Below are 22,868 nucleotides of genomic sequence, written 5' to 3' on the forward strand. Positions count from 1 at the left end.
GTCCAAATCCTATCATTCTCTTGTCCGCTGTGCCTTAGCCAAGATAAGAGTTAATGTTTGTCAATGTTTAGTAAAAAAAAATCAATGGCACTACAACCTTTTTAGGTCTGGATTTCTGTATCTGTTTCATGATCATTTGTTAATCGAATAGGCAAGTAGGTAATCAAGCCGGTTTCCTCACGATGTTTTCCTTTACCGTTCGAGCTAATATTAAATGCGCACATAGAAAGAAAATCCATTGGCGCAAGCTGAAGCCACTAGGCCAACACTGCTCGTCATTGTTTAGTATATCTAATTAGTTACTGTTTAAATGTTTTATCATAGAAGACCAGGATCCTCTGACCCCTCCTTCCCATGCCTTGAATTGAATCAGCTGTTGGCGCTCTTGATTTGGACTACTTTGAATTAAATTCAAATATTTTTAATTATAATCATTGGTAACCTATAAATCGATCGAGAGGCCAAACATATTAATTAGAATTCTATAAATTACGTATGAATATCACAATTTGCACAGCTGTTCTGTTCAGTTTATAAATGTGGATTTCGATGGAAATTGCGTAGTGGAATAAAAGACTCTGTCTGGCCACACAATGCGTGCTATACTGATAACTGTAAGTCTTTTTATATTATATTATTTATTTCTATTCTACTATTGGTCAGGAATAGGTTTCGGTTTGGGACATATTTAGAACATAGTTTAAAGGATACGTACTGCAAGAGGTGTACGGAAAGAAACGTATATTCTTAAAACGTAAATTACTGATGTAATATTTGTCGAGGATGAAAGTGATTCTTGGAAGAATTTATGGCCCGCAATACGACAACGGTGGGTGTAAAAACTTCCAATTCAATAAATGCAATTGACTCAAGTTGGGACATATGCACCGAAGTGCGAATAGCAGAACCCCAATGTTCTTACTGTCCTCACAACCAAGCTAGAGACCCAACCCGGTAGACCGAAACTGTGTTGGTGGGATAGGGTTGTCAGGGACATCGAAACAATAGGTGTTTGAAGTTGGACGCAAGAAGCACGAGGCGAAAGATACTTATAATATATATATATAAAGATACATTAGTCCATAAAGATCCTGTTGCTATTGATGATGATAGAAGTTTCATTAGATTCTTATACCCTAATTCGAATTGCTTCAGTGGGCAGCTGGTTCCACATAGTGGTGGTGTGCAAAAGCGGCCTTAAAAAACGCAGACGTCGGAGGTGATAAGGGGTGTATTTCATCTGTCCAAATATCTATCGATACTAGATCGGGTTCATATAATAATAATTGATTTATAAGGACGAACATAAGTCTATATGGTTATTACTTGAGACGTCATGTGGAACATGGCATAATGGTTGGTTTTACAAACGTTGTGTTAAACAAAACTTGATTTGAGAACTGGCGGTAAATGTAAAATTAGAAGCGTTTTATAGAGGTTTCTGTTTTTGACGTTCATAAGTGTACATTGTGTTACCTATATGAATAAATGAATTTGAATTGAATTTAATTATATCAGTAGTTTTAAAGTATATTAAATCATAATATTAATAAAGGTACATGCGGTCCATTGCAATGAACCATGTAAGGGCAATCCAGGCTTCCGTTATTTATTCATACTAACACACAGAGGCAATAAAAACGTCTTTAAAAGCAAATAATAGGTACATATGAAATTGGCATTTTATCGTGCTGGCCACTTTGTCAACAAATATCTCCTCTTTGGTCTTCCACATGCAATTTTTCACAGCAATTTATTTATTTTTATTTTTCGCTCGCATTTGTTTTTCGAAAACCATGATTCATTTCATTATTCTGTTTCAATTTCTTTACGTCACTCTATAAAATGGAAAACATGAAATATCTTGTAATTTAGGAACAGTTCCAACGTGGCACTGGGTGCAGAAATGGCTCGAAGGATTAATGATGTGCATAACGACGGTGTCGTAAAAGAAAACACAGTGCATTTTTGGTTCCAACGATTTCCTTCTGGAAATTTCGACCTGGGGGTTAGTTTGAAACTTTTTTTACACGAACGGTCATTTTCATACAAATTAAGTTTTCGACTTTCTACATACACTACTGTTAAGGCTTCTTGACTAAGTCCCTGAACCAGTCCCGCGAACCGCCGGAGACCAAAGTTATCAACTTGAACGCGAAGAATTGAAGCTATCGTGGAAGCGGATTTATCCTAATATTTACATAATACTATTAATGACAAAAAACTATAACCAACCAATGCTCTGTCACAGGGCATGGGCAATGGGCTAGTCACGATAGACAGACTAGACAACAGATGAATGGTAAGACAACACAATGGAAGGGACCATTTGGCAAAAGTGGGGGCCGGCCAAACAGAAGTTGAGCTGAGTACTTGTTAGACATAGACATAGCAGACTGCACTGGCAGACTATTGGCAAAGAGACATCTGGAAAGCGGTGAAGGAGGCCTTCACCCAAGAGGGGTCCATAACCACAGACGACTCACATTTAGCTATAATTATTAACAACATTTGAAATGGAAATAAAAAAGGCCTTAATAGTATCATAATATAAATATATATTATTCCTTATTATCTTTAATTATTATTACTATTTTTTTATTTAGTATCCATAATTGTTCCAGGTCCTTGTGGCGGTGGCGCAAGCCTTACCAGAACGTATGTATTAAACATAATTTTTTATCTCAATACACAATACATATAGGAGCAGTGTTGGCCTAGTGGCGTGCGACTCTAATCCCTGAGGTCGTAGGTTCGATCCCCGGCTGTACACCAATGGACTTTCTTTCTATGTGCGCATTTAACATTCCCTCGAACAGTGAAGGAAAACATCGTGAGGAAATCGGCTTGCCTCAGACCCAAAAAGTCGACGGCGTGCGTCAGGCACAGAAGGCTGATCACCGACTTGTCTATTCGATTAACAAATGATCATGAAACAGATTCAGAAATCTGAGGCCCGGACCTAAAAAGGTTGTAGCGCCATTGGTTATTATTATTATTGATTATACTGTAACTACTGTGTGTTTACTTACTGTAAACTAGAATTAGTTCCAACACAGAAATATACAGTATTTATAATAATATATATAATAATAATAAAAAGCTCTCTGTTATCTGACCATTTTAACTTACATGCTATTCTTAGAAAATAGTCGAATTCCTAAATCTAATGCACGTAGAAAAATAATAAATTTATTATGAACCACTTTGGTCAGGTTGTCTGTCGACATAGGCCTCCCCAAATTGTTTCCACTTCTCTCTATCCTTGGCAGACCTTTTCCATCCTTTTGGTAGATCGTCCTTCCACCTTTTCATTTGACCTCCTCGTTTTCTTTTCCCGTTCCTCGGGTACCACTCTATTACATCCTTGGTCCATTTTTCTTTGTTAGTCCTCATTATATGTACAGTACCTACATAGTAATAATAATAAGTAAAAATTGATAAATATAAAACTAAAAGAAATAAATAAGTTTGATCCTTATGGCAGTGTACTTTTAATGCTGGAATATCCTCTATTGTGTATTGCTGTATTGCGATACATATTCGTTGAGCAGAAAAGCAGCAGCTCTGGGGTCACCTGTACTAAATCTTAAATCTTTAGTTAGTGTCTGTGTCACTTGAACTATAAAGCCTTAGAGTCTCTACTCCAAACGGAACTAAAGTTGGAGGACTCTTAACTAATTTCATTATTTTACAAAAAGTTGTATTTTATTTAGAGAACTAAATAAAAATAAACTCCGCAGAGTACCAACAGTTCAACCAAGAGCAGACTTACCAACATAATGAGCAATTTGCTCACAATCAGGAGTATCAGCAGAGCAATCAGTTCCATCAGAATCAAAACGAGAAATTTCATAATGAGCAGAACGAACACAGCGACCAGTTCCATACAGAGCATCACCTACACAATCAATTCCAGACTGAACTTCACGGAGGTGTAACTCATGATGGAGGTAATTTTTTTAAACTTACAAGTAGATAAAAAAAATACAGATATAACAAGCGGCCTATCTTCGCAGGACTTTTTAAATAATTTTGTAAATAACCTACATTATTCGGGGATAATCTAACCTTGGGTAGAATGCCTGGCGAACCCCTAGGGCCCATCGTAGTGGCGTGGCGATTTTAGTTGGTGGGGTCTCGCTTAATAGCAGAGAGCTTTGAATCTCGATCCAGCCCAACAGGTCCCGCATCATACTCGACGTCGACTGGACGACGATCCATGATCCATGATGCGGGCCTGCTTTTATCTTATATCTTAAGTACCAGTGTATCAGTGTTCCGAGCGTTCGCAAGCTTTTGTAAATAAACAAAATCTATCGGCAAAAGAATATTAGAAATTGGTAGTACTTTTTGAGTTTATTCGTTGTAAATATACAAAAATACTTTATAATAGTATAGATATACAATATATTATGAATATATGTCTGATCGTATGACATTAATACATTAAATAATCAAATTCCCAAAATAATTATTTCGTAATGATTGCTTTTTAAAAACGATTTTCTCCACCTTAAAACAGCTCCAAAAAAATTTATATCGTTCTCTACGAATTGTGGACCTCAAGTAATATTAGGAGGCGCATGGATTTGCACCCCTGCAATATTTTGCAATATTACATGTATGATATAAATGATATTTTCTGAACCCGTGTTAGGTTTTTAATTTTATACAAATAAACTCCGATACACCGTTTTTCACGGATTCGGAAATAGGTACGTGGTTTTTATAAGCCTACTTTGATCAGTTGCTGCTGTCAGTGTTCGGTTAACGACGAGTGGAATTGTTTTACGTACGCAGTGTACATGATTTATCTTTAATTATATTAACCAAAATACTAAGAAATTAGTATTGTTTTTGAAACTAAAATGAAATTTTGAGAATTAGCAAAGAAATTTTACCTACCGGAATCAACAATCTGAAAGGTTATAAGAAGTAAAGAAAAATTATTGTTTTCTTTAGACTCTGGTCCCGATTGCACAGACTATATTTGTATTTACATACAAGCCACGCCACGACTTACGCGAATTCACTTACACGAGTATTGGTTGATCCCAGTCCCACTTATCGCGTTAATCCGGGGTATTACCGTATATTACTAATCTCGGTGGTGTTTAAAATCTAATTTCTGATTAAAATAAGTAGTTCTTTTAATGTTCCTCACCTAGGTGTCGTACCTGGTGTTCTGGGCGTATTGGGAACTCTTGGCAATGAAGTCCATGACGTGAAAAAATTCCACGAGAACTTGGATGATGCTATCCTGGGCGGTCTAGTCGGTAAAAGTGAGTATTCAGTACATCTGCCTATCTCTACTCTAGTTCTAAGTAATAATCTTTTTAACTTCGAAACAATCAAATATACAGTATTTACAATTTTAATGCGTTGTGATACTAATTCGTTCAGCAAGGAAAGCACCAGTTCTGGGGTTCCGGTGCTATATACCAGGAGCCAACTTAGATCTATAATTAGCGCCTGTGCAATTCAACGCCTCGCCCCCAGAGTCTCTACTCCAAAGGAAATAAAATCGATGTTGGAAAGAAGAAGGAAAGACTCCTATATTTGAACCGTTAACTATTTACCGCCTATTATGCGGCTGTCTCAGCTTTTTTGCTTGTCCGAGGAAGGTGAGCCGGGACTAACATGTCCTCTCAAGTAGCATCCTATAACAAAGCTCGTCCCATCTTCCAAGGGATCAATGATGATCCCGTCCTGCCGCTTACCTTAATCTCGCAAAAGCGATGCCTGTTTGCTCCAAAATGGCTGGAACATTGGCGGAATCAAAGAAAATTTAAAATACTGTATATCTGATTTTTATGTCTAGGTTTTCATTTAAATAAAAACTGAAATAATCAAATTAATAAAATAAATTTAAAAAAATGTGTTTATTCATTAAAATTAGTATAATATGTAATATTTGGTATCCCTTATAAGTAATAAATAAATAGAGACCCAAAAAATGTTAATTTATATATTGATTACAATTTTGTCAAATTTAATGCAATCAAACTCGTAGGATAACATTTAGAGACATGACTTAAGTGGGTATCGCCCTCACCGTAAGTCAGCTTAGAGTGCGATTTTCCTGAGATTCCTGAGGTCGTAGATTCAATCCCCGTCTGTGCATCAATTGATTTTCTGATTGATTTATTTAACATTCGTTCGAACGGTAAAGGAAAACATCGTGAGGAAACCGGCTTGCCTTAGACCCAAAAAGTCGAAAGCGTGTTTCGGCAGAGAAGGTTGATCATCTATTTGCATGTTAGAAATGATGCATGGAATAGGTACGAAATATGAGGCCCAGACTTAAAAGGTTGTAACACTATGTAAATATGTGCTACATCTTACGTAAAAAAAATATCTGAACTGAAACATATGTTTATCTTTCATTTAATATACTAAATTCACTCTGTACGTGAAAACTAAATAGAAAAAAAAATTTCAGATAGAAAACGTTCCGACCCATTGGTGAATATATTTGGAGTACATAGTAAGTAGAAAGTTGTTTTTTTACAATTAGCGCTCATGGCAATCATTTAATATCGTTTAGAGTCACAAAATAAAATAGATTAAGTATATAATGTCAAATCTCGAATTGTGCACAAAGATACGTTTTTTTAATAGACTAACTATGTTAATAGAATAGCAACTATATATTCTTCTTGGACATATTTGCAAAAGCACGCAAGCATACGTTAAAAACGATATGGAAATACTTTCGAGCTGTCAAAAATCACTTGACGTATCGCCAGGCTGTCACTTTACAATAATAGTTACCTAATTTTAAAGAAATAACATCGTTCGTTTCTTCCCCTTTTATGTTCCCTACACAGCATAATATTGGTTAATTAAAGAGGCGGTTAAATAGACACCTCCTGGACAGGAATGCCCTCCAATAGGCCACATCTCATTTAATATCAGAGACCGTGGCCAAACGTCTGTCCAGTTCTGTATAAGATAAGTGATGATGTTTGTTAGGTTAAATGTGAATCATCCTTTGTGGGAAATGTACAATTGCAGTCTGCTTCTATTACCCTATTTTGTTTCAGGTCACAACCAATTGAGTGAATTCTATTACAAATATACAGGTTTTAGAGGTAAGAATACAAAACATTCTGAAAAACGTCGCATTAAGTATGTGATCTGAAGTTGCGATACAGTTTTTCGTGAAAATATTATCTGAAGTGATTGTCAAGTGTCAACTGTCAACTATCTGTTTCTAAGTTATTTATTAAATCAAAAGCATTAGACATTCCTACCACAGGCTTAGTAAAATAATGTTAATCTACATTTTAATCATATGGTTTTTATGTTTCATTATTTTCAGACAATGTCGCGAGTTTAACTCGTGAAATAAGTTGTTTTTAAACTGCGTAATTTCCTTGAAAATATTGGACTATTTGCACACTTGAGTAAATAATATAATTATATTATTAAACGAATTAAAACATGTTCTGGCTAATTTGCATAATATTGTAATTATATGCAACGACTAGTACAATCGTATAACTTCACTTACATTAAGAAAACTTGTAGATTAAACAACTAAACCCCTTTTAACACAATTGTCAATTGACCAACTTTTCTGTAGAAGAAATTTCATCTATATATCCTTGTATATATTATCTTTTTGTTTATACGTGTACGAGTACCAATTTAGCAAACTTTTCTCATTCAGGTTTTCGTATAATCACGGCGTTTTAGGAAATCGTCGGAATTACGCTCTGACAATAAAGCCTGACTCAGGCAGCCTCATTACCCATTTAAATGACAAATATATATTTAAAACTCTTTTTTTAGCATTTATGTAATTAGCATAGTACACTTAAATGTAGATTGACCAATATAACCCCTATTATATAAACATCTTCAGGACACGACAAAATTAAAGAACGTTAAAAAACACATATTTTAAATTCAATGCGATATTTTTTTTGTGTTACAGAAAGACAACAGTTTATGACGTATTTGTTGAAGGAAACTGAGCTTAATTGTAAGTCTACTTTTTATTTAATTAATATTAATTAAGGTTTATATAATTCTGTGCGTGTTGATTTAGTTTCGAAATACGAAGTAAAATATCGTCATGCCCTGAGAACATGAACGGCAATGATCACCCACGTCTTGTCTATTAAGAAATAATCTATGATACCAACGCCTAATCCTTTATTGGGCTATGAGATTTCGTGAATGCTTGTTTAGGATTTTTTTTCTTTTATTCTTGGTGCTCTTCAGGTTTATCAACCTTGATTTAGATAAAGATGGCTTAGTAAAGATTTAAATAGAACCATAGTTTCAAGAAGCTGAAAAAGTTTTAATATCGCTTCTATTTAAAGACTACTAAAAAGTCATAAAAGTGATTTGAATTTGGAACCTAGATTTTGAATGTTTAAAAAGAGATCAATCACGGATATAGTATGAAAACGCGCGAAACAAATTAAAAAAAAAAGAAAATGCTTTCTTTATCAAATGTTGATTTCAGTAAATGAAAATTACAAATAAATCCGACGTTTACTAATAAGGCATTAAAGTAGCTTTTATAATATCAATCTTTACATATATACCCATCATATCATAAGAGATAATACATAACAAATGCAATAACCGATCAAAAAAAATATGTTTTCAGCCCCAAAGGAGATTTTCAAATTCCTGAAAGCATGCAAGGGTAATCGTGGATGGTACTTCTACGATCAAATAATGATAAAGTTGACTGGCAATACCAGTAAGTATCTCTAATTTAAAAAAGTCTGTGCCATTGTGGTCCCTTATTAATTTCAAAGGTTCAAAATCAGCAAAATCTTCCAAATTTCGATGTCCTACTAACCCCTAGGTTACCTCTTGAGTTCAGACTATATTCTGTAGTGGGCTGATCAATTTTCGAAAAAGCATTGTTAAGTGCCTTTCTCATATTCAATCCACTGTTTAGCTAGTATTTTTTTACATGAAAATCTAAAATGGAAGTGTGATATTTTTATTATTTAATTGTTTGTAACATTATGTTTACCATAACTGTCATAAGAAAATATAGCTTGCAACATATACTGTAGATAAAAAATGTATATGTTATGTGGCGAATTTTAATAAATAAATAAAGAATATTATTCTGTATTTTATGTATACTTTTCTAGATATTAAAGGCTGCCTGCGACTGTTACAACTGCTCACTGGGAAGAAGAGTAAGTGTGTTTTTTTTCATTAATTTATATTATAGGGGTTAAAATTCAAATGCGTTTCCAGGATTAAAATCCATAGTTAATTCACGTTTAATAAAGACTACCACAGATAAAGGAAATGTTACATTATATTGTCAGACACTGATTGACAATTTGTGTTGCCAGCAACAAAAGTTTACGGGTCCATTTTATTTTTCCTTTCTTAATCCAGATTCTTATTCGCGTAAAATAAACTACACTTAAGAAGAACTTAAGAAAAATATTATAATATGTGCCATTATGACTAACGTAATTTCAGATCCACTTGACGCCTTCGAAGCCATAAAACCACTGACCGGCCATGACGATATTGAAGGTGTCTGGGAGATGTTGCAGAAAATGTCCAGTCGAAAGAGTGAGTATTACCCTAAGATTCTGAAACGAGATGCTGCCCGACTCGTAATGAGTGACATGTCGATCGCGTGAAATCAGATGACGTTTGTGTCCCGCGCTGTGTATGATGCGCAAACTTTCCCCCACTCCCTTCTTTAATGCTCAAGAAGTTTGCCGGTATATGTACTCACGCTTTAGTATAATTTGGTATATTTTGAATATAGATGGATGGCTGTTACCTGTTATCACAGGACTTCCCTAGTCCTATTATAGATACCAGCCTCTCACAAAGATGGTTATTGCAGGATGTCCTATAAAATAAAATATTGTGAACAGACAATAAAACTTTATTATGTGTTCCGTTTGACGTCCGAGGTCCATTATGAGAGTACATCGTTTCGGTTTTCGCCCAAATCGCTAGTATCCGACCTTTTTCTATCACGTGTCACCGCCGCCAGCGCCCAACGTTTAAAATTGGAACTAACTTTTTTACCGCGTTAAAGCAAGTCGCCAAAATTCTTGTTCATTGTTGCATAGTTTTTCGTCAAGCACAGTCGCTAGTGCGTAGTAGTAGTAATTTAAAGTTATATCGACCTTAAAATTTGTTATATTACGTAAATTGGTGAACTCGGTGTTTAGGCTAAATATACAAAATGGCTAATGATAGTAAACAGTTAAAAAAGGTTTTGGTGCAAAGTGATAATGAAAATAACGGTAAAAATGTGTTGACCACGCGGTCAAACGTGCCTAACCCGCACTTTACACATATCACGGGAGATATTGTCTCTGCAAGTTCTGACAAGCCGAGTTCTTCACAAAGCTCAAGTAAGAGTGAAGAGGGTGACGAAGCCAAAACAAAGACGAAATAACCACGTGCGCTGTAATTCCCATCCTCGTGATTTGAACAAAGGTTTGAGCAATAGTCGTAGCAATTGGTGAGTCACCTAAATAATACTTTTTACAACTATGCTTCGCCGTTTAGCATGTTAAAGTTACTGAGTCTAATAAGGCAACCCTAGACGATCCATTTTTGAACCACGCGGCTGTATTTAAAGATATTGCGCAATTAGACGTGTCGGTTCAAGAACCTTCAATTGCAAAGGCCATCACCGAAAGAGTTACAAAATTAACTTCAATGCAGAGGTTTTACACTTCTGATTGGAACTGTGTACGTTATATTGATATACAAAAGAAATACGCTGCTTTTCCTGCTTTTACTGATTTAAAAATTAATGAACAATACGGTTCCTAGAGGATTCTTCAAAGTTGTATGGAACGAAGTTTTGCGGCCTTATCAAACGCGTTTTCAGCTCAAAATGAGTTTGTCAATAAGGCGTTACGTAGCGTCTTGGAGTGGTCTTCACAGTCGAACGTCATACTGAATACAAATGCTATACATGATAAATTGCAAAAATGTTTTGGTCAAACTTCACAGTATAAAGCCGTTACTCACGATGTTTTACAAATTATTTCCGGCAAGCGGGCCGAAGTCTTAGAATCTCGCCGTAAATCATTGCTTAAAAACCTTAAAAGAAAACACGTTAGAGAAGATTTAGATAAAATTCCCCCCTCTTCAGAATACATGTTTAATCCTGAACAATTATATACATATTTACAAAATGCGGGTAGTATTGACAAAATTGACAGAATTCGCGGGTACCAACCTAAAACAATACGCGTTAAATCACCCATACGTTCTAAATCGCCTGTAGCTTAAACATCTCGGGTTAGTCAAAAGTAACTTTCCTGGTAACCGATACAACTCAAAACATGGACAAAACTTCCATGACCACGAAAACTAGAAAAAAGGGGGACAAAAATTGAGCGAAATTAAAACCTTCTTCCATTCTAAAAATAATAACCTCCGCTCGAATACCTTTCAATCGAAAACCGCCATTAGTACTACCAACGCGGAAAATCCCAAAAAAATTGCAAACGCCTGTTTCAACTGCGATGTCGTTGGAAATCGATACCATATACTCGAGCCAGCGCCGTCGTTGATATCTTCAGTTTTTATAATAACAAAGAACAACGGAAAAAATCGAGTCATTTTCAACCTAATATCCTTAAATCATCACCACCAAATGCCAAATTTCCAACAAAAAGGCGATTGGATGGTGAAGCTGGATCTCGGCCAAGCCTATTATCATGTACCGATTTCCCTCGAACATCGTTGCTATCTGCGTATCAGTTACGAGGGAAGACTCCTTCAAATGGCGTGTCTACCTTTTGGGTTGGCCATAACTCCGAAAATGTTTGCGTTTGTAACTAATTGGACAGCCGCATTTTTTTTATATTCTTTGTATACTTTTTTTTCAGATATGTCAGACGTATTCGATTGCTACGAACACGAAGCTGAGCATATGGAAGGAATAACTGATGCCACTGGTTAGTATCAGACAATACTTAATATTTATGATCTGACCTCAAGGCAGAGTACAAATTACCATCCGTATCGCCTAACGTTAACAGAAAAAATGTTTTTAAATATTTTACCAGTTCCCAATTCTACGGCGCAGAGCAGGCCAGAAACTATCCGCAACTCCTTTAATTCGCCAAGTTTTTAGTCGCACAAATCGTTGAACTGGAGCAAATCAAACCAAAGGATTGGGATCATTGAAATAATCGTCAATTTATAAAAGGCTTTAATGATTTATTTACGTTTAACGAGAGTTTTTAATTTATTCAGAGATAATATCGCTAACCAGTTTGTTGTAAAAACGAATACAATATCCATATAAGGAGTGGTTAATCTTCTGGAGCCTGGTTTGTCATTGATAATGGCTTCTGTTTCGAGTATTATTATTAAGTATACTGGTGAAAGTCACCAGTTGTTTTAACATACATGTCTTTATTATAATTAGAAATCAATTGCTATATTTTACGTAGTATATTTTATATATAGCTATATTTTATTTAGCTCTGGATGGGGTAGAGAATTACGTCAACAAGATGACAGGAGGAGAGGGACCGGACGCTTTGTCTGGAGTCTTTCTCGCTTTGAAGACTGATCTAGGTATACCTATTTTTTTTTTGCTTTTACTATAACTTTACTTTTTTTCTATAAAGGAATTTAAGTTTAACGCGCTTAAATCTTGTATTTATTTTTATACTGACATTTGTGATGCGTCACAATGTCACAACTCGTCTTAAACGTCAAATGTCAAAATTCTTAAAGAAAAAATAGTTTGACAACTCTTGCAACTCGATTAAAGTTTGATTGGCGTTCTAATAACGACTTTAGAGGGGAATCATTAAAAAATGCTTCAAAATCTATCAATTTATTTATTGCAAATAAAACAAACTATATATTTACTAATGTGTGCTAATTGTACTATTCAGAAAGCAATATTCATGTGTCTTACGTATTTCGTGTGTATTGAATTTTGACATATGTGGGTCATATCACTAAATCCCGTTTCTGAGTGTTTGATACCTTAAATGTATTTATTTGTTTATTAACACTTCGTTGCATTTCAATATAAAAGTTGAATATAATTAAATGAAAAGTCAACTGGCGCCCTTATCGCTTTCGAGCGATCTCTTCCAGGCAACCACTGAAAAATGTATTAAATTACATAACATATAGTTATAAAGAAGAAACTAAACAGGAACAAAAAATTAACTAAACTGATACTGGATACATGAAAAACAAAAAGTAAAAAAAGTGTAAATGTAATAAGGAGTTTTCCAAATCAAGAGTGCTCTAAGGCGATATACTACAATTATTTTATGTTCAAAAAACACACACCTTACATGGTATTATATAAACTTAAGCAAAACAAACCAAGTGAGCAGTTGGCCTATGGCTTCAGCGTGCGACTCTCGGGTTGTAGTTTCGATACCCGGTTGTATACCAATAGACTTTCTGTGTGCGCATTTTTCCACTCCAACGGTGAAGGAAAACATCTTGAGGGAACCGAGAGACTGAAAAAGTTGACGTGTGACATCTACTTGACTTTAAGATTGACAAAAGATGCTTAAACAGATACAGAAATCTGAGGACCTAAAAATTGTTGTAGTGGCAATGATTTATTATTTTTTACGTTAAACCAAGTAGACATGTTAAAAACTAAACATATTTAATAATATATATAGAAATAACTTTACCACTTTTAATTAAACCTTAAATTTTCTAGATTGGGATTCATCATACAACGTTCTAATGGGCGCTATGAGATGTAACGGTGAGTTTTTAATTATGTATTGAAAAAAGAGATGGCGCCACGTGTTCCCAAACAGTGTTATTACCTTAGCCATTACTGTGATAGGCCAGCACGAATTTCTGTGTCAGTGTCTCTGGGTGGACTGCGGTGCGCAATGGCGAGCTGGAGCACTGAGGCGCGCCGGCCCGTAATAACAATTGGTTATGTAAAACATTAAATTAATGTAATTTTATCATTTTTTTTCTGAAATGGATTACTTGGCTTGCGATAAAACATATCGTGTAAATTTTAAAATCATGTTCTATATTCATTTTAGTGATAAAATGAATTCAAAGTGTCAAAAATTTGCTGTTAGAATTTTTTTCTTTCGACCGAAGTTATTTAAATCGTGTATAGATCTATCGTGTATAGATCAAAATAGATACATAAACCACTCAACTCCACCATATATTTTTTCCATTCGCCCAACTTTAAGAAACGATGACAAAAAATGGAAATAAACAATGTGCCTTTTTGGAGTTTGGCGATCATATAGGCCCTTAAAAGAACATTGGTTATAAAACACAAGAAAAAAGGATATAGAGTATTTGTTATTACTTTTTGTAGATTGTATTAAATAAGTATCTCGATTAAACAATTGCACAGCATATTATATTTGAACGTTTTAGCGGCAATTCCGTTTAACGAAAAAATATTAACGCATCACTTGCGAAGTATTTTTTTGTACTTAATTCTTCTCGTCTTAATATATATAATTCTACTGTACGTGTGTATTCACTGAGCTCCTCTTAAACATCTGGACCGATTGAATGATTTTTTTCCCTGGATGGATTAGATTTCCGATAATAATATCTGAATCACTTCAAATATCATACAGGACAACGTGTCGGGTCCGCTGGTGTAAACTAATCACCAATTAACCTATTGTTACAAGTTAGAGACGTTTTCAACGACCTGGTAAGTGGTTTATTACCGTTTCAGGAGGGGGTATAATCACATATTAGAAAATTGTATTTGGCATATTGTTGCCCTCGTTTTCAGGAGGCTGAATGTATATGACACTGAACTCCTCTTAAACGGCTTGACCGATGTAATGTTTTTTGTATATGTTTGGGTGGTTTAGATTCACAATTAAGCTCGGTAGATGGCGCTTTAGTCTGTAACTAGGCTATTTATCTATACTGCAACTAAACAGCTGGTTTTCTAGTATGAGTCTCTGAGAGATAGCTCAACTGGTGGATCTCTTGGCGCGTAACGATAAGATCTGGGTTTGATTCACAGTCTGAGCCGTTCCAATTATTTTTTGTTTTGTTTATTTGCATTGCAGGACAACAAAATGAAAACTAAGCACTTGAAGCACAAGTTTTTTTTTCAGATATGGGCGAAGCACCGGTCGAATTAAAACAATTATTGAACGAAGATGAATTCTCCAAGTGTATATGGTTATTAAAGGAGTTTACTGGAATGACGAGTAAGTAATTCTAAATTAAAATAATGAAACACGATAAAATTCTTCTTTATTTTTTGGTACCGGCACGGTTTGCGCGTTTTAATTATTTACAGTTAATGAATAATAATAAAACGAAGCATAACATAAATGATTAAAAACGAATTCAATTTACAACAAAAATTAAATAAATCAATAGCCCTACAACCTTTTAAGGTCTGGGTCTCAGATTTCTGTATCTGTTTCATGATAATTTGTTAATCTAATAGGCAAGTAGGTGATCAGCCTCCTGTGCTGTCACGCCGTCGACTTTTTGGATCTAAGGCAAGCCGGTTTCCTCACGATGTTTTCCTTCACCGATTGGACGAATGTTAAATCCATATAGAAAGAAAATCCATTGGTCCATCTACGACCTCGGGGATGAGAGTCGAACGCTGAAGCCACTAGGAAAACACTGCATTGCTGAAATTTACAACAAAATCAAAATAATTACATAAATGGAGAAAGAAATCAAAATTTTAGATTAATGTTATTAATGTTGTTATTATAGCTAGTTATAAAACTTTTAAAAGGGGATATTTTGTGCATGCACCTAATTTGTCTCCGGCTGACCAAGACCCATTAAGACCCAATATAGTTTCGGGATGTAGCGCCACTGGAGACTTAATGTTTGAAAGTTTCTGGTACACAACTTTGATTTATACGAATGTTGTACTAAAACTATGAGCAATGCTGGCGTAGACGCTTCAGCGACTCTCATTACTGAAGTAGGTTCGTTCCCCGGCTGTTCCAATGGACTTTCTATGTGCGCATTAACATCGTGAGGAAACCAACTTGCTTTAGATTTAAGAAGTCGATGACGTGTGTCATTCACAGGAGGCTGATCACCTACCTATTGAATTGACAAATGACCATAAAACAGGTACATAAATCTGAGGCCCAGACCTTAAAAGGTTGCAACGATTTGCAACGAACGAACGATGCAAGGATTTTTTGTAGCATTCTATAACTGAAAAAACAGTTTTATAAATCACTGCCATGCTTTCAAGCGAAGTGATAGTTTTTTTATAGTTAGTAGTTAGTTTTTTAGTTTTCGGGAGTATTTATATCATAACTTTAACAATTATAAATAATATTCTTTTGTTAACATAGCTTTTACACATTTAAAGAAAATTATTGTAACGGATTGAAACTATGTATTATTAAAAACTTATAATTATTTTACATAATTTTAAATTTTTCAAGACGTTTCGCGTGCTGGGTAGCTTGCGTGGTCACGGTGACCATATATACAATACATAGCTTCAATTCGGTAAAAAGTGTTTTCTTTAAATTGTAAATAACTCAACTTTTCTTATTATAATGATGACATTTTGCATGCCTATCTTTATATGGCTGGATTTAAATGTACCACTCTCTTTGCAAATGTCGTTTATAGATTTCAGATACGCTATTGAACAAATACTACAAGACACGGGGAGGTTCAGTTTGAAAGAAGTCGTGCAGCTTCTTTACAAAATTACTGGAGAAAATCGACTTGATAGAATTCTAGTTCTCGTACGACGGCTGTTTAAGGTTAAAAGTAAGTTGTACAAGATTATTATCAAGCTTGCGACGTTAACAAAGAACTAACTTGGCTTATTTAAGGGTTCTTCTTAAGTGACACTCCTGTTACCTATAAAGAATATATGTAGTCAAACTTTTGGCCTTTATCGGAAATGTTATATTACAATTGATGAGTGTGGGAAAAACTGATCGTTTTTTTAATGCATTTATGCTTCTAATTAACTATATACCTAGGTAATACTAAAAATGTTTAGAAAATGAAAAACGGCTTAATGTAGAAAGTTGCCAATACTTTTATTGTTTTTCGACGTAATCTCCGTTCCTCTCTACACATCGTCTCATTCGATGGAACCACTGAGAAAAAGAAGTAATCGCAGCCTATCATGGCTTTGTTGTTGAGTAAGCCCACGACGGAAGTCATAATAAATCATTGACCGACAATTTTCTCGCGTTAGGTTCATTTTCACGTGTTAAGAGTTTCAGATTTGCCGCCAATTCACAAAAACAAATGACAAATGAATGAATAGACTACATTAAGTTACCAAAGAGTTCTAAAATTTTAATTCAAAAAAACTTTTCATTAACAATGTTTCTAACTGGCCAGTTCTAAGTATTTTCAGTGTTACCCACGTATATATCTATGTAACTTGACTAATGTTAGGCTAAATAACTCTTGATACAAATTAAATGTATGGTATTACAAAAGGCGCATTATTGCGGACACAAAGATTACTTATTTACTTATTCATAGATTACAAATTTATATAAACGTCAATAAGGTTTTAAAAAATGGAACTAAATCGAAATTTACGTTAGTTTGAAAATATTTCTATATAAACATTCATGCTCGTCATCGCTGCCAATAATAAATAATTAAACTTCCAGACATAACGGATCTATTCCAACGCATCAACAACCTGACGAGGAAGCGGGATCCTCTCCAATTCCTCATCAGCATCATGGACCTCACGCAGCAGAACACGATCGAAGGCGCTTGCAATGAGATCACGGGTCTCACTACTGACAAAAGTTAGTCAAATAACTTGAGTTGTTTTATACTGTCCATAGATGGCGTTCTGCTCCATTTGAAGCCTATTAATTAATAGGCTTGAAACAATGGATCATTCAATGGAATTATAATAATAATAAAGCCTCTTTACCTGAAAACTATAACAATTCAGATAGGTGTTAGTTTCGTCACACACTTAGTCTACGTTAGTTATTGTTATTTCCAATTCTTCGTGTTCTGCAGAACCGCTTTTAGATAAAGGCCTCCTCCTGAACTCTTAATTTCCAAAATATGTTTAAATATTAAAAATTTATATGTATTTTCATGACTTCATATGAAACGAGTATTTAAAGTAATCTAAGCGTTAATTATTTATTGTAAACCAAGATAATGGCGGAAAAAGTATGCACTCGAGTAATCAGTGATCTAACATTAGACAACTATAGAGTGATACATTATATAATGACTGAAGGCGCAAAATTAAAATTTCATACAACCCAACAATAACCTGTCTCTGAAATGGGTCCATAGTGATTGACCGAACTTAACATTTTATTTCATTGCTCCTTCATTTGCGGTTATTTATTTTATTTAGATTTACGAATTACGTACCAACTTTCTATGCCAATAAAAATATATAATTGGATTTATACAAGTCAAACTTAAATCCAGGCTTAATGGTACAAAGCAGACGACAAAAAACACTTGCTTTATACGATACAATATATATTTCCCTAAAGAATTCAGATTTCCTATCAAAATATATAATATTTTTCAGTTGACGCCATAGCGGTTCTAGAACAAATACAGCGCGATTCGGCCCACGAAGATGTCGTTGACTTCTTGAGACAACTTATGATTAAAGTTACTGGAGCGAAAAGTAAGTATTTTTTCTTAACGAAATCTTTTATTTAGACCTGATTATATTGGATTCTATAAGCCGGAACCTAATATTAGAAATAAAAACTCGTATAAGCTATCGCTGAATATGCTTAAAGGAGAATTAAGAACATCTAAGCACGGAGACCATGGAGAGTGCAGCCGAGTTTCATTATTGGACGTCAGAATACGAAATACCATCCGTATCACCTCGACGTCCACAACTGAGCGTTTTTTAAGGCAGATTTTGCCACGCACCACCACTATGCGGAACCAGCTGCCCACTGAAGTATTTCCGAACCAATTTTACTTAGGGTCCTTCAAGATAAGAACGTACCAATTAAGGCCGGCAATACACTTGCGAGCCTTCTAGCAGTGTGAGTGTCCATATGTATCGCTTAATAAAATATTACTTAAAATATACATTAAATGCTTCTAATTTTACATTTACTGCCAGTTCCCAAAGGGCGTAGAACGGAAGGGAAGAACTGACAAGAAACTCTCCGCCACTCTCATTAATTGCCAAGTTTTTTTTTGTATTGCACAACGTTTGTAAGACCCTGCAACCATCACACTATGTTCCACATGACATCAGCAGGAACAGGAGCATGGTGAAATAGGAGCACGCACTTACATTCTCATCACCGCATACACGAATTCATTTCGACCACAAGTAGCATATTTTAGGGAGAGAGAACGCGATGCATGGACGCCGCGTCCTGCTCGTTCGCCTCCTATTACATTAAAAAAAGGCAATCGCCTGCATCATGAGCACACACCACAAACACACCTTCACGTAGATACCATCACACAACATAGCCGAAACAGGTATTCGGTACTTAGTTGTACCTATTGAATATTTTTTATTGATTTTTTACTTTTATATATGAGCCGTTGTACATATTATGAATTCCATCTTTGGCCATCTTTACGATAGTTGTTTGGTATACATTGTTAATATAAGCTGTGGGATTAGGAAATCAATAAGTCGTAACTTAAAACAATTCATATAACATACCAACATATTCCCAGGAAGCTGTAACGCCACTCAAACAAATATTATCAACCGACCGACAACCAAAACCGACACGAGAAAACGAGTAGACCAAAAATGTCAGCGAGACAGAAGGCTAATCACCTACTTGGCTATAAAAAAAACCATAAAAACCAGATACAGAAATTAGAAGCCACGCCAAAGGGTTGTAGCGCCACTAGACATAGGCTTATAACATTTATTACTAACAAAACACCCACACAATAATCAAATAAAAAGAGAGATAATCTTTTTTTTTCTTTTAAAAAACGAGGTACGTTTTATGTGTGTAATGCGTGTGTGCTGTGGTTCAGCATTATGCTGAAGAGGAGAGTTGTTCTACGGCGCTGGTCATTCTGCCAGATACTGCAACAGTTAGTTCGCGCCTCAGTCGCAAAAAAATGAAAAAAGATATACTATATAAAGACTATTTTGTTCTCTGTCAGTATGTTACAGATATTTTATATTTTCCATAGTTGGTGGTGGAGAACGAATGATAGTAGAGTACAGAGTAGAGCTAAGAAGTATAGAGTAGTAGGGATTTTAAGGTATAACGTTTGATAGGATAAGTAATACGTGAATAGTGTGGCTTAAAAGAATAGAGTCGTCAAACGTCGGAAAAAAATTATATAAATAATTAAATGTTTATAATAGTAATACATAGCTTCAATCCGTTTTTAAAGTGTTTTCTTAACATGATAATGTAAATAAATAAAAATATTTATCATTATTACTTATAAAATAAAATAATAAATTTAAAAAAATATGCATTACCGTTTGAGTTGTTGCTACATTTTATTTATTTAATTATCATGTTAAGAAAACACTTTTTAAACGGATTGAAGCTATGTATTATTATTATAAACATATAATTATTTACATAATTTTAAAGCTAACGTACATATTATGAAACAAAACACTTAGATAATACAGAAAGGACTCATTACATTACAATATATATGTAACAGAAAACAAGTAAGTACATTAATGGACAATAACGTATTTAAATAAACTAAAGAAAACTGAAATTTAACATTAGAAACAACAAATAATACTTAATATTTTAAATTACTGCTTAAACAAAATCTGAGTCTTCCCACAAAAACTTCCTCACATCTTCTATTTTATTAATATAAATTCCGTTTCAGATTTGACACAAGGCTGGAAAGTGATTATATCCGTAACAAAGGAAACGGGTCAGTAGTTAAAAATATTTTCCCGTTTTAATAAACACAGTGTAAATAAGGAAGTATCGTAGAAGTGCCATCATAATATCATACTCCTAAATTATGTTGAAATCCTTAAAAAATATATTAATAAAAGGAGTCCCTTTAGGCAAGATTCTGAAGATACAGGCAGCGTTCCCCTTTGAATAGCTAGACTAATTCTTTGTCCGAGGTTGCCAGCTCTTCTCCTGTGATGTTGACCATCGTTTTGGCTATTTCCTTAAAAAGCCTTATAGCGCTAGGACTCCACGGACCATGGGTCTCGACACTGAATAGGAAAAAATCATACAAGTAGCATAGATCCCTGTATGCATGCGTTTAAATTTTGTCTTTTTTTACAATATTCAATATATCTTTGTGTGTCCAAATAGTTACGGGAATGTGTTACAGATATCTTCGTGCTGATCAGGCGTTTCAAGTTATACACACACACTAACATAATAATCGTTGTATTAACGATTTTGCGTATTACCAACACGTCTACATTGCCAGTCGCAAATATTAAAATTAACAAGTTACTGGGCATCGAAGGTAAGATTAACTTTTAACTTTAAATTAATGTCAAACGATACTTTAAATGTTACATTGGTTATGTTAGTCTCCAGTTCAATTCCTGTGGACAAAAAAGCGTTTGAAATTGTTTTAAGACAAGTTTATTTGCAGGTTTCTTTGAATGGTTCGAGGTTATTCACAAAACATCGAATATGGGTAAGGATACTGTATTTGAATGTAATGATTGCTAATAAACATTAACTTATTCATAATACACTTATTTTTCTATAAACAAAACCGTTTATGTGTTGTGTAAAGATGTTGTCTTTTTTCAGATGTAATCAAATTCTTTGATTTGTTCACTACATTGAGTAAACGATTACGTGAGTATTAAACTAATTATTAATCCGTTAATTGATAAAGTCAATTGCGTTTTAAACATATCTCTTTTCATCTCAGCGTCAACACAATTTGTCAGAGACGCATTTAGTTTGTATGAATAGCGTTTTTACACACATACACATAAGTGATGAGCAATGTTGGCCTAGTGGCTTCAGCATGCGACTCTCATCCCTGATGTCGTAGCTTCGATCCCCGGCTGTGCACCAATGGATTTTCATTTAGCATTCGCTCGAACGGTGAAGGAAAACATCGTGAGGAAACCGGCTTGCCGTAGACGCAAAAAGTCGACGGCGTGCGTCAGGCACAGAAGATCAGGATCACTTACTTGCCTATTCGATTGACAAATGATCATGAAACAGATACAGAATATGAGGCCTAGACCTAAAAAGGTTGTAGTGCCATTGATTATAATTATTATACATAAGTGATAGACAACGATAGACTGAAGTCGCTCACTAAATAAAACATAACGATTAATTTCGAAATTACAACATAAAATATTAACACATAAAAAAGCCTGGATCCATTTAGAATCGTAATCTCCAACCACAAGGCACATTAGGAAGTTGTACAACTTGTTGCGTATGTTCAAAACCTAATTTAACTTTGTACACTCATGAAGATCAATAATAAAAGAAGGAACATGAAATCAAATTGAATCAAAACGTCTACGATATTTTTTTGGCTATGTGATGTTTAATATGTAATTATAGATACAGTCCATACAACGTCGTTGATAACGGGGATCTGTGCAACAGATTCTGGTCCGTCGCAAATATCCCCTACAACGAACCCGAGGTCTTGGATAACACTTGGGTTGATGACATCAACTAAATACATTATATTCGTAATTATTTTAATTAATATTTAAATATCTTTTTCAGTTTTGGACAACGCAATAACGAAGTTATTGGCTTTTACAAAAGAAACAAGTTGGTATTAAAATAATATTTATTACATTTTTAGAAGCATGAAATTAATATCTAATTTCCTTTCAGCTTTCATCGACGCTCTTAAAGTCCTAACTGTAGCTACTGGACACAAAGGTATTGTTTTACTGTGAACATTTATTTTGTCTTTCTACTCTTATACTTATGTTA

General features: G+C 34.6%; 1 protein-coding gene across 1 annotated transcript in view; it reads left to right on the forward strand.

Annotated features, from left to right (window-relative positions):
- The first annotated feature begins 572 nt into the window (after window positions 1-572).
- The window catches only part of LOC123715077 (mesocentin-like), a 28,766-nt gene continuing 6,470 nt past the window's right edge, over window positions 573-22,868 (forward strand). Inside the window, exons 1-23 of the mRNA XM_045669896.1 lie at window positions 573-614; window positions 2,625-2,658; window positions 3,744-3,953; window positions 5,172-5,285; window positions 6,446-6,490; window positions 7,050-7,097; window positions 7,946-7,993; window positions 8,630-8,725; window positions 9,132-9,179; window positions 9,475-9,570; window positions 11,868-11,936; window positions 12,469-12,564; window positions 13,688-13,735; window positions 15,090-15,185; window positions 16,600-16,743; window positions 17,613-17,756; window positions 18,515-18,616; window positions 20,797-20,844; window positions 21,265-21,405; window positions 21,538-21,582; window positions 21,702-21,749; window positions 22,653-22,700; window positions 22,767-22,814. Of these exons, the coding sequence (XP_045525852.1) occupies window positions 594-614; window positions 2,625-2,658; window positions 3,744-3,953; window positions 5,172-5,285; window positions 6,446-6,490; window positions 7,050-7,097; window positions 7,946-7,993; window positions 8,630-8,725; window positions 9,132-9,179; window positions 9,475-9,570; window positions 11,868-11,936; window positions 12,469-12,564; window positions 13,688-13,735; window positions 15,090-15,185; window positions 16,600-16,743; window positions 17,613-17,756; window positions 18,515-18,616; window positions 20,797-20,844; window positions 21,265-21,405; window positions 21,538-21,582; window positions 21,702-21,749; window positions 22,653-22,700; window positions 22,767-22,814 (1,837 nt within the window). The 5' untranslated portion in view covers window positions 573-593. The remainder of the gene's footprint in view (window positions 615-2,624; window positions 2,659-3,743; window positions 3,954-5,171; window positions 5,286-6,445; window positions 6,491-7,049; window positions 7,098-7,945; window positions 7,994-8,629; window positions 8,726-9,131; window positions 9,180-9,474; window positions 9,571-11,867; window positions 11,937-12,468; window positions 12,565-13,687; window positions 13,736-15,089; window positions 15,186-16,599; window positions 16,744-17,612; window positions 17,757-18,514; window positions 18,617-20,796; window positions 20,845-21,264; window positions 21,406-21,537; window positions 21,583-21,701; window positions 21,750-22,652; window positions 22,701-22,766; window positions 22,815-22,868) is intronic.

The sequence above is a fragment of the Pieris brassicae genome, chromosome 10 (genome assembly GCF_905147105.1).
Source record: "Pieris brassicae chromosome 10, ilPieBrab1.1, whole genome shotgun sequence".
Lineage (NCBI taxonomy): Eukaryota > Metazoa > Arthropoda > Insecta > Lepidoptera > Pieridae > Pieris > Pieris brassicae.